Genomic DNA, 17892 nt, shown 5'->3' on the forward strand with positions numbered 1-17892 from the left:
CAGTATACTGCACATCTTTCTACGCAAGAGTCAAGGAAATGCGCTCCAAATGCAGAGTGGATTTCTGCCTAGTATTGACTGAGTGAAAGCTGCTATTTCTTTGGAATAAGCTGATATTGTTAACAAGAAATGACAGTAAAATATATATACGTTGAGAGGCCAATGTCAGAATACCAAGACAAATGAACGGGGGTCGACAAGAGGTACGCGAAGTTACACCACTTATTGCACGAACCACCTGTTTCTGAGCCAAAAATATCCCTTTAGAATGGGAAGAGTTACCCCAAAATATAATACCATACATCATAAGTGAATGAAAATAAGCAAAGTAGACTACTTTTTGTGTCAAACTGTCACTTACTTCATCTACCATTCAAATAGTAGAAATGGCAACTTTAAGTCTTTGAACAAGATCCTGAATGTGGGCTTTCCACAGCAGTTTACTATCTATCTGAGCACCTAGAAATTTTTACTGCTCAGTTTCATTACTCATCTGTCCATTCTGTGACATTAGAATGTTGGGTTTTGTTGAATTGTGGGTCAGAAACTGTAAAAACTGAGTCTTTCTGTGATTTAGCATTAGTTTATTTTATAGAAGCTATGAACTTATGTCATGAACTGCACTATTTGAAATAGTGCCCAGCAAACATAAATATTTTAGAATCGCCTATAATACTAGAGGGCATATCATTTATATAAATAAGGAACAGGAGTGGCACCAGCACTGATCCATTGGGAACATCCACCCCTCCCCTCCCCTCCCCATTCAGCTGTGCCCCACTCTGACTCTCCATTGTTGCCATTCTCATCACTGCAGATAATGACCTTTTGCCGTGTGGTGTTAAAGTAAGAGGTGAACCAATTGTGTCCTACTCCCTGTATTCCCTAATCGTCCAACTTCTGGGGAAATATTTTGTGATCAACACAATCAAACGCCTTAGTTAAATAAAAAAAAAAAGGTGCATAGCATTCAAAATCTTTAGTTTAATCAATCCAATACCTCACAGAGAAAAGAGAATATAGCATTTTCAGCTGTTAAACCACTTCTAAAATCGAACTGTACATTTGATATCATATTATGTGAAAGAAAATGATAAATTATCCTTACTACATACACAGACAACTTTTTTACATCCCTCCAGCTTACCAAGAAAAGTCAACAGAAGAAAATGTCATTAGTGGAAACGATGTACCAGAGTCACCAAGAAATCCCCAACTGCACGAAGAACAGTTCTGATTTATTTTCCACAATCTGATGAACCAGAGTGCACCCTAACAGTGTACCGGGGATGAGCAATAAGAATGTTATTCTGAGCACACTACCTTTTCAAGTACCAATGAATGGAGAAGGAAAGAAGAAACAAAAATTGTTACCTTCTATAACGCCACAAATTGTGGTGTGCATGTTGTTGATCAAATGGTTCATAAATATTCAACAATGTTTGCTTGCAAAAGATGGCTGATGCATGTCTTATATACAGTATTCTAGACATGGCAACAATAAATGTGGGATCATCTACAATCAAATAACCAAAAATAAGCTGAAGAGAAAAGCATTCATTTTCCAGCTACTGAATTAACTCGTGAACGGGAAACAACATAGGTTGGGACAGGAACAAGAAAACCAATCGAACAAAGAAGCAGCTGTACGACTGGACATATGAAAACAGCAAAAGAAGTGTCAAATTTGTATGTGCTAAGGAAACAAGATCAATGACATCTGTCTGTAATGGAAAAAGTCACGTGCAGAAAAATTGTACAGAAAACACCAATAATTTGCACAAGTGTGATTTCAGTGTTTGGAAATGAACAACTGAAGTAATGAAGAAATGTTAGAAACTTTAGAAGTAGATCACAAATATCGGTAGAAATGCTATTTTTGTATCCAAATCTGTAATCTAAAATTGTTAGAACTGTGAGGTAACGCTTTGATTGAAACATGCAGATGACATACAAGTAAATGGAAAAATAAAGGTCTTACTTTGACGATGTTGTGGATTTCTAATGCAGGTCCCATTAGTGATTAAATGACACTTTTCCACTGTTCTAGGGGTGTCGCATTTTCTACTAGTCCAGTGGTAATGATACCACTCACAGAAGGTTGATAAAACAGAGACTGCTACAGCCACATTAAAAAGCAGATTGCAGGAAAACTGATACAGAAAATTTGATAGCGACATCTATATGCATAGACAGGACCCTGGTTAAAGCCTACATTAGTTTTCACAGTCAAATCCTAGTGAAAGATCGATCAGAAAATCCTAGGAAGTCCTGGTCATATAGATATATCAAAAAAAGTTTTGCATCATCCTGGTTCCCAGAACTCCTGAAGATAGACGCTGACTGTGGATATTGCATCATAGACACAGTCCCTTTAACTGTTCAGAGACGTCACTAAACCCGCCCAAAGATGTAAACAACCATGCATGAGCAGTGCCTATTAGACAGAGGGGGTCCGACAGCCAATCAGTTCCATTCATTTCACCAGGAAGGAGGAGAACGGCATGTTGTCTGTAGTTCAACCATGCCCAGATGGTCAATACTGCAGTTTGATCGTGCCTGCATTGTTACTTCGTGCCAGGAGGGGCTCTCAACAAGGGAAATGTCCAGGAGTCTCGGAGTGAACCAAAGCGATGTTGTTTGGACATGGAGGAGGTACAGAGAGACAGGAACTGTCACTCAGGCTGCCCAAGGGCTACTACTGCAGTGGATGATAGCTACCTACAGATTAAGGCTTGGAGGAACTCTGACAGCAATGTCACCATGTTGAATAATGCTTTTCGTGCAGCCACAGGATGTTGTGTTATGACTCAAATTGTGCGCAATAGGCTGCATGATGCACAGCTTCACTCCCGACATCCATGGCGAGGTCCACCTTTGCAACCATGACACCATACAGCGTCATACAGATGGGCCCAACAACATGCCGAAGGGACCGCTCAGGACGTGTATCACTTTCTCTTCAGCGGTGAGTGTTGCATATGCCTTCAACCAGACAATCGTCGGAGATGCGTTTGGAGGGAACCCGGTCAGGCTGAACACCTTAGACACACTATCCAGCCAGTGTAGCCAGGTGGAGGTTCACTGCTGCTTTGGGGTGGCATTATGCGGGGCTGACGTATACCGCTGGTGGTCGTGGAAGGCACTGTAACGGCTGTGCAATATGTGAATGCCATCCTCCGACTGATAGTGCAACCATATCAGCAGCATATTGGCGAGGCATCTGTCTTCATGGACGACAGTTCGTGCCCCCATTGTGCACATCTTCTGAATGACTTCCTTCATGATAACGACATCGCTCAACTGGGGTGGCCAGCCTGATCTCCAGACACAAACCCTATCGAACATGCCAGGGATAGATTGGAAAGGGGTGTTTATGGATGAGGTGACCCACCAACTCCTCTGAGGGATTTACACCGAATCGCCGTTGAGGAGTGGGACAATCTGGACCAACAGTGCCTTGATGAACTTGTGGATATTATGCCACGACAAATACAGGCACGCATCAGTGCAAGGGGACATGCTACTGGGTATTAGAGGTACCGGTGTGTACAGCAATCTGGACCACCACCTCTGAAGGTCACCCTATATGGTGGTACAACATGCAGTGTGTGATTTTCAAGAGCAATAAAAATGGTGGAAATGATGTTTATGTTGATCTCTATTCCAATTTTCTGTACAGGTTCCGGAACTCTCATAACCAAGATGATGCAAAACTTTTTTTGATGTCTGTACAAAGCCACTCAGTCTGTTGTGGGTCAGTGCTGTCTTTAAACTGAAGACAGCAGACAGAAAACTGGACTGTTAAATTCTGCGTTTAGAAATGTATTCACCCAAGAGCGTGCTGCAGTACCATAGACTCACAAATAGGAGATACTGATGTTACCACTCCCGACGTTGAGAAACAAAAGTCTACTTACAGTGAAAAAGCCTTGACAGAATTCCAGTTGAATTTTACATTGAATGTGCTGTAGAATTAGCTCCTTTTGTAGTTCATTTTTATTGAGAATCTCTTGCACAGCAAATAGCCCATTGTGACTGGAGGAGAGCTCAGGTTGTTCCTGTTTCAGTAAGGATAAGGACTGGATTCACAGAATTACAGACCATCTGTTGTAGGATACTAGAGCATATTCTAAGCTTAACTATTATGAAGTTCATGGGGAGAAAAACAAACTTCTCTCAAGGAATCAGAACAGATTTAGGAAAAGCCACTTCTGTGAAACACAGCTTGCATTATTCATACGCAACATGGCTGACAAAGTAAAGTCAGCTGAACAGGTACCGTCATCATCTTACAAAAGGTGTTCAACACTGTACCACTTTCTCAAGTCGTAATCAAGATATGATCATATGGAGCATCTTCACAAATATGTGATTGGTTTGATGAATATTTGAGTAATAGAACCCATTATATTATATCGGCTTGTGATAATCTTTATCACGTGTGAAATCAGACAATGGGCAACAAAATAAAAGGCTGGTATTTTGTGTAGTCTTTTGTAACTGTGGAACAAATATTATTCCAAATTATACAGAAACAGTTATTCTTGACATAAATGAAAATTTTTTCTTTTGTTTTACAGATGTGAGGTTAGCTGCATTGGATGCTCTGGTAGACTTCACTCGTGTTGATGGACGATGGGAAGATCTAGTCTTCCTTCTTGACATGATTGAGAATGACCCAGATCCTGCTGTTCGCCATCAGTTAGTTAGGATGTTAGCTGAGAATCCACCCTTTGATCGTGCTCATAGGCATAGGCTTGATAAGGAAGAACTTGTTGAGAGATTGTGGACACTAATGAAGTAAGCTAACTACTTTCTTTTTATTTATGTATCATATTTTTTTATTGCTCTCTCTTATATCTAACCAGGCATGCTTTATATTTATCATTACAATTATGAAACAAATGTTATAAGATTTATTACATGTAGCATGGAATCCAACACTTCAAAATAGTTATACAATAAAATTAATGGTGAACAACAGTAGCTACAGCAGAAAAAATGTGTAACTCATATTTCTTTGAGGAAAGTAATATGACAAAGACACATTACAGGCAGATAGACATAGGCTGTGAACTGTAGCAGCAGTGGATGTTTGGGAAAGGGGAGCAGAGTGTGATGTAATATACCACTTCAATAAAGTGACATGTTACCCAATGTTTACCTAACCAACAATCGATAACTGTGGCTGTTAAAAGTATTTTTGTTGGTTAAGTAGTTTAGAATTGCAATCTGTTTGGAAGTTTTGTTATTATGTATGCATGTAAATGGATATGGATGGATGCCACATGTCTTAAATACGGGATAATGAGGGCAGTTTTACTATGTTTCACGATACCTGCTGGCTTGGCAGTTATTCCATGCTATGGTGTCAATGCGTGGACTGTAGCGTGGTTTTCTGGCTCTGAGACACTGATGATTATACTACTGAAAGATTACATTGCCGTCGGGGAAGACATCAAGCATGAAGGGATGCAGATGGTTTGCAGCTGTCAGCGTGTCTTCGATTGCTACCACAAGACCCATGCAAGTGCAGGAGAACTTCTCCCATAGCATAATACTGCTCCCACCAGCCTGTGTCCATGGCATGCTGCACATTTTGAGCTGCCATTCACTTCGATGATGGCATTTTTCGAGACAACCATCTACCTAGTGTTGCAAAAATGTGATTTATCTAAAGAGCTGACACATTTACATTGATCAACTGTCAAATCCTAATGGTCCGGTGCCCACTGTGGTTGTAATTGATGATGTCATTGGGACAACATGCGAACATGTACGGGTGGTGTGCTGCGAAGCTCTATTTTCAATAATGTATGATAAACGATGTGTTCTGAAACTCTTGTGCTTGCACGAGCATTGTGCTCTTTTTGCAGAGATGCCACAATCACCATCTATCGTACTTTGCAGAACAGACAAGCCTCTGAATCACACATTCTGTGAAGAGTCATAGATGTCCACCTATTTAGCGCCTAGTGGTAGTTCCACTGCCCTTCTGTCTCTCTCCATATTTGAGATACTTGTTCACAGGCTTTGTGTAATAATTATCTATCCTTTGTCAAAGTCAATTTTCTCAATAGATGTCCCATTTGCAGCCTTCGTTTGTATGATCACCCGTTCATGTCTGATCCACTTATGTACTTTTGTTACTGTGTCATGTGCTCACAATGCCACCAGGTGGGCAGTGGCCGTAATGTTCTGTCTGTGTCTGTATATGTGCAGATGGATATGTGTGTGTTTACGAGTGTATACCTGTCCTTTTTTTCCTCCTAAGGTAAGTCTTTCCGCTCCCGGGATTGGAATGACTCCTTACCCTCTCCCTTAAAACCCATCCTTCCCTCTTTCCTGGTGAAGCAACCTTGGGTTGCGAAAGCTTGAAATTTGTGTGTGTGTTTGTGTGTTTTTTATTTTGTCTACCTAGCAACGCTTTCTCGTTTGGTAAGTCACAGCATCTTTGTTTTTTATATATATTTTTTCCCATGTGGAATGTTTCCCTCTATTATATACATTAGGTACTGTGGTAGAAATGACAGACAAAAATTATAAGATTTAGTGAAAGTGCAGAATAGCAACAGTTATATTCAAATGTGGTATGTATTAATAGTACTGAATATGAAATTAAGTTAAGAATGTTGTAACAATGACAGATTATGAAGGTGGACAGTGGTTGGGCTACTGCACAAATTTTTCAAACTTTCACCAACATGTAGACCTAATGATTTCAACTCTAGCTTGTAAAAATTTAATTGGCACTTTTGTCCCCCTTTTTCTAATCGGTACTTTTTGGTAGAAGCCGGCCGGTGTGGCCGAGCAGTTCTAGGCGCTTCAGTCTGGAACCACGCGACCACTACGGTCGCAGGTTCGAATCCTGCCTCGGGCATGGATGTGTGTGATGTTCTTAGGTTAGTTAGGTTTAAGTAGTTCTAAGTTCTAGGGGACTGATGACCTCAGATGTTAAGTCCCATAGTGCTCAGAACCATTTGAACCATTTTTTGTAGAAATCAGAAGTCGTCATGCATTATCGATCAACTGAATAATTAGAACAGGATTAATTTAATTTCATCCTCATTACTACAGATAAGCACCACATTTGAATGTGAATGTATCTGTAATGCCCTTTCATGAAACATTGTTACTTTCTTGCCTTCCATACTACATCAGGAATTGAGTTTTTTGCCTTTTGATAAACACTTGTTTTCATCACCATAAAATGTGCAGTATCTGAGAATTGGCCAATTGAATGAAAAAATTTCTAGTTGAAAAGTTATAGTGCATTAAAATGTGTTTTCAGAAAGTCAGAGAAAGCACTGAAAAACTTAATTATTTAGTAAATATCACCATTATCAGTTGTATGGAAATTGCATGGTTTGTGACTGTCAAATTTTTGATTTACATTCAATTTTTTTCCCAGTGTTCACTCTTGTTGCTTTAATTATTTATCACTACAATCATTCTCTGGATTTTGTTGCTCCATTATTGAAAACGTATTCTTTCTACCAGGTCTCTTATTAACCACTGCCAAATACGGCAGTGGAGGAGGCATCAGTCATCATCTCATCAGTGTTTAGTTATGTTTATCAGTAAAAGTCAGCTTGATGTCTGAATGTTTAATTCTGGTGAAAGTGTTGTGGTCGGTCTGTACATGACACAGCAAAGGAAAAAAAGGCAAACCAACATTTATTGAGAGGATTAAGATGGGAAAGGATAGTAAATATCTTGTTTTGGTGTACTGCACCACTGTTGTTGTTCATGAGAAGTGCAGGAAATCTTATTGGAAGAATTGTTATACCATAATGAGTACAGTCAAAAATGAATACTACATTTATTGATTGTCAGTTCAGAGATCTTGCCTTGAAACAGCTTATTTTGTGGGGAACATGTGTCACAAGATTATACAAAGAACAAGATGAAAAACTGATTTAAAAACAAATGACAGTATTATTGAAAGGATATATTACTGCTCAGCATATAGAGGAGATGTTGAGTTGCAGACAGACACAACAAAAAGGCTGCTATACATTAACCTTTTGCCCAAAAGGCCTCCTTCTAAGGTAGAAAACAATCACATACACACATTCATAGAGCCACAACTTACACACATATGACCACTGTTTCTGGCCACTAAGGCCACTGTGTGTGTGATGCATGTTCTCACTGGAATAAGTGAAATAGAGATTAGACCAAGAGTTTCAAACTGTTTGTGGTGACCCCCAGGGGCATCATAGCGTTACAGAGGGGCGTCATTGTTGTTTCATAAAAATAATAATTTTCATTTATTTACTTTCTGAGTAGAGGAACAACATGTGAGCTAGTAGTGATATCTAGTGGGCCGGTAAGTAAGTGTTGTTACTATAGCAGTGTCGTAGATGGCAGTCGAACCTTTTTAATTCAATAACAATCAGTTGGAAATAAGTACAAAATGTGATATTTTAAATGTATCAGGCTGTTCAAAAGATATGAATAGATGAAAATGCAGAAAGTGTGACAACAATTAGTTTACAATATAGCAGTGCCCATGCTGTTAAGAAGAATGATGCAATCTTTCTTCAGACATGTATATGAGTACAGGTTGTGACACAGGAAAGATATGTGAAAGTTTGGACCTGATTGTTAGTTGGGCATTGATAGCTAATGCAGTTTAGATGACCGCTTATGTTAAGTGGGAAACCTGGGTTTGAGTCTGAGTACTGCACATATTTTCATTGTTGTCATTCCCTTATACAGCTGATGATTGTATGTACTCGCAGTTGCAAATAACTTCATAATGGCTGTAGTCACCACGGTACCTGTGTCTTTGGATAGGCGTGCTTGACTACAGGAATGCTGCATCGGTCTTCTTAACAGCAAGGGCTGATACTGGGCAACGACTTTTAATTAAAATATCCTCCCCTGTGCAGGAATAACATAGTATGTGCACAATTGCAGGTTGAGATGCAAGAACAACAACGTATGGAAGTTTGGGCTCTGGCCATAAGTCATGCATAGATAGCCAGTGCAGTTAAGGCAACTGTTCATTTAAAGCAGAAAACTTGGGTTTGAATCCTGGTCTGGCACAAATTTTCATTGTTGTAATTCTCTTAAAAAGTTGATGATTGTACAAATTTGCAACTGTGAATACGTTTTATGTACAGTGACTTTAATTTCGGTTTTATATGTACTACTGTTGGAAATAAAGAACGACCACGGTGTTTTGTTTGTTTTAGAGTCCTAAGCACTGTAAGCACGCTTCCTAATAAAACAAAATGTTTGGAGCATATTGAGGTAGTCTTGCAAAAAAACCATAAGAATACTTTTCTCATTAGTTAAAATAAATGACCGAGTAAAAAACGAACTATAATTTTTACAAAGGCTCTTCTTTCATCTTACTAAGTTGTCTGCTGTGTACCAAAAAGCAAGAAATGTTACACCATAGCTGAAGACCTCTTTTTACCAACTGCTCTGGACATGGTGTTTTATGATAGGTTAGTCAGCTGTCATGCTACTGAGAAGTGTGCCTTTGTGACAATTAGTCATTGAATACTTGATATGGCTGATGACATTAATAATTAGTTAATTGAAAAACTCAAAGGTGAAGATTATTTCACTGCTTGTTTGGCTGAAGCTATAGACAATCACCTTGATGTACAACTATTTGTTACTAGCTCTTTTGCAAGGCAACAAATGTAATGAAGGTCTTCCTTCCTGCAGGAAAATAATTCTTGGAACAAAAGCAACAGATCTTTTTGAAATACTGCATTCCTTTATGGAAAAAACAATATTAATTGGGAATATTGTATAGTTGTGTGTACTGACTGGAGTCATTTTATGGCACATTGTTGCACCAGGTGGCAATCTCTGATCTGTAAATAGGCTCCTCATCCTATTTAGACATTCTGTTTTGTTCAGCGAGAAGCACTGGCATCAAAAGGCATAAGCCCTGTGTCAAAATTGATTAAAATTCAGCCACTTCAAAGACAATATGTTTTCAACACATGTTAATATGTGGGCTGTGAACACATTTCATCATGTTACACAGTAGGCTAATTCTCACTGGCCATCATGTGAGAACGTCTTGAAAAGGGTGTATGAACTTATAAAACTGTATTCTTATCTTGTTCAAGAGAAACATTTGATATCCAAGAAATTAATAGGCAGTGATCTTGTCCTGAAGCTGTCACATCTTTGTGACATCATTTAAAAATACCGCGCATAAAACGTACCCCTTCAAGGTAAGAGACCAAAATTTCTGCAACGGCCAGATAATGTTTCAGTCTTCAGAAAGAAATTGCTATTCTGGAAGAAAAATGTGAAGAACACCTATGTCCCACGTAAGTGTGCAATAACTACCCACAGGAAACAGGTGGCGACACTAACAGTGGAGGCTATATGAAGCATATCAGTGGGACACAATAATGCAGAAATGGAGTGGTTTATCTGATGTCCAAAAGTTCATGATCATTGACCTTTGGCCCAAGGGTGGAAGCATTTCCGAAATGGCTAATTTTCTAAACTGTTCACACGCTGCTGTGATTAAAGTATATGCAGGGCAAAATGGCGATATCCTAAACTGACATTGGGGCAACTGTGGTGCACCATAGATCATAGATAAGGGTGAACAACAGCTGTGGAGAGGTGTGAAGGCGAATAGACGTGCAGATGTTGAGCGACTGACACCACCCTGATGAACCGAGAGGCAACCAACATTATCTCCTCAATGACCATTCAGCGATAATTGCTGTGTATGGGCCCTTGCAGCAGACACCTGGTTCATGCAGTCTTGCTGACCGCTGTTCATTGGCAACAAAGGCTGAGGAATGCTTTGCGGCATTTCCTGTGTGATCTCATCATTGTGGAAGGCGTAGTGGATCAAAACAAGTATCCATCTTTCCTTGGAGACCATGTCCAGCTCTGCAGGCAGTTTGTTTTTCCTTGGCATGATGACATCTGCCAGTAAGACAATGCAATGTGTCACACAGCTCACTGTGTACATGCAGGCTTCAAAGAGAACCAGTATGAGGTTACCATACTCCCCTGCCCACAAAACTTCTTGGATTTAAACCATATCGAGAACATGTGGAACCATCTTGATGCGGTTGTTCTCATGATGGATACTCGATCGAGAAACCTAGTGCACTTAGCCACAGCACTGCATTTGGCCTTGCTCCACATCCCTCTTGGTATCTTCCAGAACCCCATTGACTCCTTCCTGCATGTCTCACAGGAGTCTGTGCTGCAAAAGATGGTCATTCAGGCAGTTGACAGGTGATCACATTAATGTGACTGGAGAGTATATTACATTTTCCCTGCTCTTCACATTGTTCTAGGAAACAGTGACCTCCAGTTGAGTGAAGAATTAAAGTCTGTGTTTGTGGCTCTTTTAATTGAACTCATTAATTACTTTCTGTGTTACTTTCCAGAAGAAGTTGATCAACATAATTAGATGAAAAATCCTTTCAGTACAGAACTTCCATCAACACTTACCACTGAAGTGCAATTTATTGATATTTCTTCTGACTTCACATTGAAATCACAGTTCGTTTTCTCATCACCGCCTGAATTTTGGAGTTTGATGAAACAAGAGTATTCGCAATTAGGTAACAAGGCCCTATAGATTTTGACGCATTTTGCAGCATCCTACTTATGTGAGGTAGGTTTTCACAGCATTGGTAGGCAACACGAAATATAGACCGCGAATGAATGTGGAGAAAGAGATGCAACCAGCAGTTTCCAATTTTGTGCCAAGATTTGAAGAACTGATGATGAAGAAAAAAGCTCATCCTTTCCATTGATTTCATTTCACGAATAAGCTGTAGTAACATTAAAAGTCAATTAAAATGTGATAGAGGAACATGGTAGATTTAAGAGGATATTAGTAAGTGCAGTGGAAGTAACTCGTGGGAGGACAAACAGCAAAAAAGATGGAAGGAAACATGTGGTGGAATGAAGAAATGAAAGATAAAGCACAGAAGAAGAATCGAGCATTTTAGGTATGATTCCAGAAAAAGGACAGACAAGAAAGAAATAGGCAAAAAGAGTGGTGACAGAGGAGAGAAGAATGTCAGTGGAAGAGCAAACTAGAATGATTGAGGAGGATAGTTAGGGCTCAGAAAAGGTCTTATACATAGTTGTTAAAAGTAATAGGTGGAATGATATGACGGACTATGTTGGAATAGTGAATAAAAGTGGACAAGATGTAGAAAATAAGGAGGTGGAACACAAGATCATGTGGAGGGAGTTTTGAAGAACTCTTAAACCCAAATGTAGATCTGGATGTGGAGGATGAAATTTAGGACAAAGAAGAAGAACTCCAAACACAAAAGGACTTGGCATGGTGAGAAGTAGAAAATGCAATGAGAAACTTGAAAGAAAGGAAGGGATCTGGTTTGGATGAGCTGAGTGTAGAGATGGTGAGAGCAGCAGCAGAGGGGGGGATGCAGTGGTTCTATTGAGTGATGAAAATTGTGTGGAAAGAGAGGACATCTTCAATATACTGGAAGAAAGGAATGATTGACCTGATCTTCAAAAAAGAGAATAGAAAACAGTGCAAAAACTGTCAGAGAATCACATTGGTGAGCCATTGTGCAAAGATATTTGAGAAAGTTGTGGAAACACAAATTCAAATTCAGACAAAAAGAGGGAAGGATGAGAGAGCAACAACGTGGGTACAGAGCAGGGAGATCTGCAGTAGATCTAGTCTACTCTGTAAGACAGCTACAGGAACACCAGTACGAATATGGAATAGATCTACTGACGGCTTCCTAGATATTTTAAAAGCATATGATAGTTCTACAGATCGGAGCACGGGCTGTCAGATCCCTTAATCGGGTGGTTAGGTTAGATAATTTAAAAAGGGAAATGGGTAGGTTAAAGTTAGATGTAGTGGGAATTAGTGAAGTTTGGTGGCAGGAGGAACAAGACCTCTGATAAGAAAAATACAAGGTTATAAATACAAAATTAAATAGTGGTAATACAGGAGTAGGTTAAATAATGAATAAAAAATAGGAGTGCAGGTAAGCTTCTACAAACAGCATAGTGAAGGCATTATTGTGACCAAGATAGACACAAAGCCCACACCTACCACAGTAGTACAAGTTCATATGCCAACCAGCTCTGCAGATGATGAAGAGATTAATGAAATGTATGATGAGATAAAAGAAATTATTCAGGTAGTGAAGGGAGATGAAAATTTAATTGTCATGGTTGACGTAGTAGGTGAATATGGAAAGGGGGTAAGGAATGAAAGAGGAAGCCGCCTGGTAGAATTTTGCACAGAGCATAAATTAATCATAACTAACACTGGTTGCAAGAATCATGAAAGAAGGTTGTGTACATGGAAGAGGCCTGGAGGTACTGGAAGGTTTCAGATAGATTATATAATGGTAAGACAGAGATTTAGGAACCCAGTTTTAAATTGTAAGACATTTCCAGGGGCAGATGTGGAACCTGACCACATTCTATTGGTTATGAACTGAAGATTAAAACTGAGGAAACTGCAAAAAGATGGGAATTTGCGGAGATGGGACCTGGATAAACTGCCACTGCCACTGCCACAACAGCAGAAAGCTCCGAGCATATCTGTCCTAAAAATTCTGATCCTGTGAGGTCAACTGATACTGTGCTTCAACTGTCTGGAAAGTCAGAAAGCAGAATGAGTTACAAATATAGCTTGTTAGGAACAAATTCTCCACCAAACAATGCAAACCACAGAAAAAACCAAATTAGCTGAACTGAAGTTGAAATAGATCCTACATTTTTACATAGTGCAAATAATTAAGCTGTGTAATTATGAAGCAGAAGGTGTCCTCTCTCTCTCTCTCTCTGTGTGTGTGTGTGTGTGTGTGTGTGTGTGTGTAAAATGTAAATGTTGAGGAAGAGCAGCTTTGGTCACATGTGAATGTGTAAAATGTGTACAACTGAAACTTCCTAGCAGATTAAAACTGTGTGCCCGACCGAGTTCGAGTCTCGGTCAGGCACACAGTTTTAATCTGCTAGGAAGTTTCATATCAGCGTGCACTTTGCTGCAGAGTGAAAATCTCATTCTGTGTACAACTGTTTTTACACTTTGCGTTTTATGAAAGGAGACCAGCCACACAAAGAAAAATTCCACTAAGGTTCCAGGTCCTCCTAACTTGAGCAGAGTAGTTAAGGAAAGAATCTTTGTTAGGAAAGCTACTTATCATTTGAAGACTACTTTTTGTACTAACTGTCCTTCAGAAAACATTCACAATGCATATTCTTCTGAAGTCTATGTTAATTGTGATCTTAGAATTGACTGTGTTTTCTTACTTTTTAAAAATTCTAGAACTTCAAAAATTTAAAATCTGATAACATTTTATTTGTGCTTATGCTTTTCAGACATTATTTTAAAAACTTGCATACAGTAAACACATAGTAAGTTGTTATCCACTCCGCTTCACAATGGCCTTAGTACCCCCCCCTCCCCCCCCCCCCCTTTTCCTCATTTCCTGTAACCCTCTCTTCCATAATCCGTATATAAATAGCACGTGGCAGAATTTTAATTTTAGTCTCACTTAATATGTGCTGATGTGATGGATTCATTCACATTTTATCAGATTTTATAATGTTTCAGAATGCTTAACTGGAATTGTTATGTATCTTGACAAAGCTTTTAATGAATTAATCACATCTAAAGGTGGCAGTCAAGTGCTGAAAATGGTAATATGGACATAGTAAATTTTAAGCTGTCTTGGACATAGTAAATTATTATATAGATGTTTTAAAGGTCACATACCTTGATCTGGCAACAAGTTAATTTTTAAAAAAATTCTCTCATGCATCGCATTCCTCTTTCTCCACTGTACAGTATGTTTCTAAATTCACATTTGCTCTTTGAGATCTGTAATATGGACAAGTACATATTATTTTGAATACAAACTCTTGTCCTATAACATATGGTTTCCATCCTGCAGTAACAAAAGGGTAAAATAATGTATTCTACTCTCTCACATCTACTTTGTTATTCTGCAATATTAATTCATTGTGAATTTCTTAATTGTCACATATACAACCAGTTGATGTGATAACAATGCCCATTACTAAAGGACAGTCGAAGCAGACAGTATAACTGTGTGACCTTTTATACTTGCTATTGTATCGTTTACTGACTTTCAACATCCTCTTCTACTGCTATACCTGGATGAGAATAACAAACTAAGAAAGACTAGTTGTATATGAGACAGCTGTCATAGCAACTTCCAGTCAGAGACTGTACTGCATTCCTACTCTTATTCTGTTTACGGTTGATGTATGACTCTGCTTCCTCAGGTAGTGGTTAATGCAGTCAATTGTAGACAACACTTGCAGCTGGGAAAGTAAATGTTGTGATTCATTTTCATTGTGTAATTCATTTTTTTGTCCAACATATTCATTATGCACAGCAGATTGTTGGAAGTTAACAGCGAAAGTGTGCAGAAAAATGTTGTGGTTATTACAAACACGAAAAGTGAACATAATAATGCATATTAACAGGAACCAATTGAAAATATTCGGTATGGAACTGTGTACCTATTGATGCCACAGCCTTCTTCTGTGTGTGAGTAATGAAGAAGCAACAGTGTCATCTTTTTCTGTTCTCGACTGCTCCAGTATCAAACACTTTGTTATTCTAATTCAGCTGTACAGAGGTCATTATAGTGGCATGCACATAAGAAGGTGCATGGTGGGACTGCATGCAGTGGAAAGGAGCATTGTACCACGTGACAATACAGTCATTACTGCCATTCTGCTTCTTACACAAATTACATGACTTGTGTGTAGACATGTAATGCTGCATACAAAAGTATTATATTAAAAAGCAGCAGCGATAGTTTTCTGAGCATATAAATTGTGCAAGGGGGAATCAGAAGCAGAAATAGCGACTCAGTCCAGCATTCACTGCCGCGTTGCCGGTTACCAGGGTAGCCAGTGGCTGGAGTGTGAAGCATGGGACAGTGACAGAGAGTACACTGGGAGTACTGTGAAGTATTCTTCATCTCTTTCTGTGCAGAGTGTATCATGCAGTCACTTTCTTCCATGTACACAACTTTAGAATGGGGCATTGCTACCAAGTTAGCTTAATGGTTGTAATTGTAATGATTACCAGAGTTGAAATTATTGTTACTCTTTCATCCAAAAGAAGAGTGAGATAAATTACTTCATTTGTTCCTGTAGCATGGAAATGATCCTTTCCAGACATGAGTTTCTGTTCAAAATGATATATTCTCAGCCTCCAGTAGAAGCCCTCAAAATGTGTAATGAGAATTAATGAAGGCATCTTGCATTCTTACTGTATTTCTTTTCAAACCATTCCCAATCACACATACCCAACCATCCAAAGATTTTCTTTGATTTTTCATGTATTTTGTACATAACATGAGCAGCCTTTGGCTACAGAAGAGTGTACAAGCCAAGTCGTCCACATTTAATCTGTATGTGTAAATGGGTGTTAGAAAGCAAAAACTCAGAGAAAAAGATTAAGAATAATTAAGAATAAAAAATATTGTGTTATTACTTAATTTACATTGTTTATGACAAAGTACAGTTTTAAATTTATTTATATTCTAGCATGCATATCTCATCTTACTTTCCATTGTTTCAACATTATTATTGGGTTTTATTTGCCTGTGAACTGCTTTATGTGTTTGTAAAATATACTGATAAGCCAAAACATTATGACTGCTACTCACTGCGACTTTGGATGCAGCCTGGTGGTGTTGCAGGCACGTGACACGATAACAAAAGTACGCAAGTGGAGCAGACACGGACAAGGGATCACCCTAGCAAAAGATATGGGCTGCAAATGGGGAAATCCATTGAGATAAGCAACTTTGACAAATGGCAGATTATTATTATGCAGAGTTTGTGAATGAGTATCTTGAAAATGACAAATCTGGTCAAATGTTCACATACTAGTATTGTGAGTATTTATGGAAAGAGATAGAAGAACAGTGAAACTACCACTAGGTGCTAAATGCTTGGACATCCATGACTCTTCACAGAACATGGGTTGTCTGCCCTGTAAAATAGGATAGATGATGATCTGTGGCATCTCTGCTGAAAGAGCACAATTCTAGTGCACACACACAAGTGTTTTGGAGCACGCCATTCATCATACATTGTTAACGTGGGGCTCCGCAGCAGACCACGCATATGTATTCACAAGTTGACCTTATTACATTGTCAGTTATGATTGCAGTGGGCGTGGGACCATTGGGATTCGACTGTCAATCAATGGAAATGTGTTGGCTCTTCAGGTGAATCATATATTTACTATATTAGGTCAACGGTTGTCTCCACAAATGCCATCATTGAAATGAACAGCAGCCTGAAATATGCAGTGTACCATGGACTCGGGCTAATGGGAGCAGTATTATGCTATGGGAGACATTCTCCTGCCCTTGCATGGGACCTGTGGTAGTAATCGAAGACATGCTGATGACTGCAAACACCTGCACCCCTTTGTGTTTGATGTCTTCTCTGACTGTGATGTCCTCTTTCAGCAGTATAATTGTCCATGTCTTGGAGCCCGAAACATGCTACAACAGTTTTAGGAGCACTGTAGTGAACTCACATTGATGTCTCGGTGACCAAATTTGCATGGCGTAAATCCTACGGAACCTATGTTGGTTGTATCGGGCAACATTACCATGTACACAAATTAGAGGCCCATTATTTACACGAATTACTTGACTTGTGTGTAGATATGTAATGCTGCATACCTCCCCAAACCTACCAACAAACTGTTGAATCCCTGATACACAGGATCAGTGATGTATTTTGTTCCAAAGCAGACAAACAAGCTATTAAGCAGATGGATGCAATGCTTTGGCTCATCAGTGTATATTTGTTTATTCTTATGAACGTGTGTAAAGTGATTCTGTTTTTTTGTGTGTGTATTCTGGTGTTTCATGT

At 39.1% G+C, this 17892-nt stretch overlaps 1 protein-coding gene across 1 annotated transcript in view; it reads left to right on the forward strand.

Moving 5' to 3' along the window:
* Window positions 1–17892, forward strand: part of LOC126188974 (transcription initiation factor TFIID subunit 2) — a 125320-nt gene that overhangs the window by 79149 nt on the left and 28279 nt on the right. Inside the window, exon 15 of the mRNA XM_049930751.1 lies at window positions 4584–4803. Coding sequence (XP_049786708.1) covers window positions 4584–4803 — 220 coding nt within the window. The remainder of the gene's footprint in view (window positions 1–4583; window positions 4804–17892) is intronic.

Source organism: Schistocerca cancellata, chromosome 1 (genome assembly GCF_023864275.1).
Source record: "Schistocerca cancellata isolate TAMUIC-IGC-003103 chromosome 1, iqSchCanc2.1, whole genome shotgun sequence".
Taxonomy (NCBI): domain Eukaryota; kingdom Metazoa; phylum Arthropoda; class Insecta; order Orthoptera; family Acrididae; genus Schistocerca; species Schistocerca cancellata.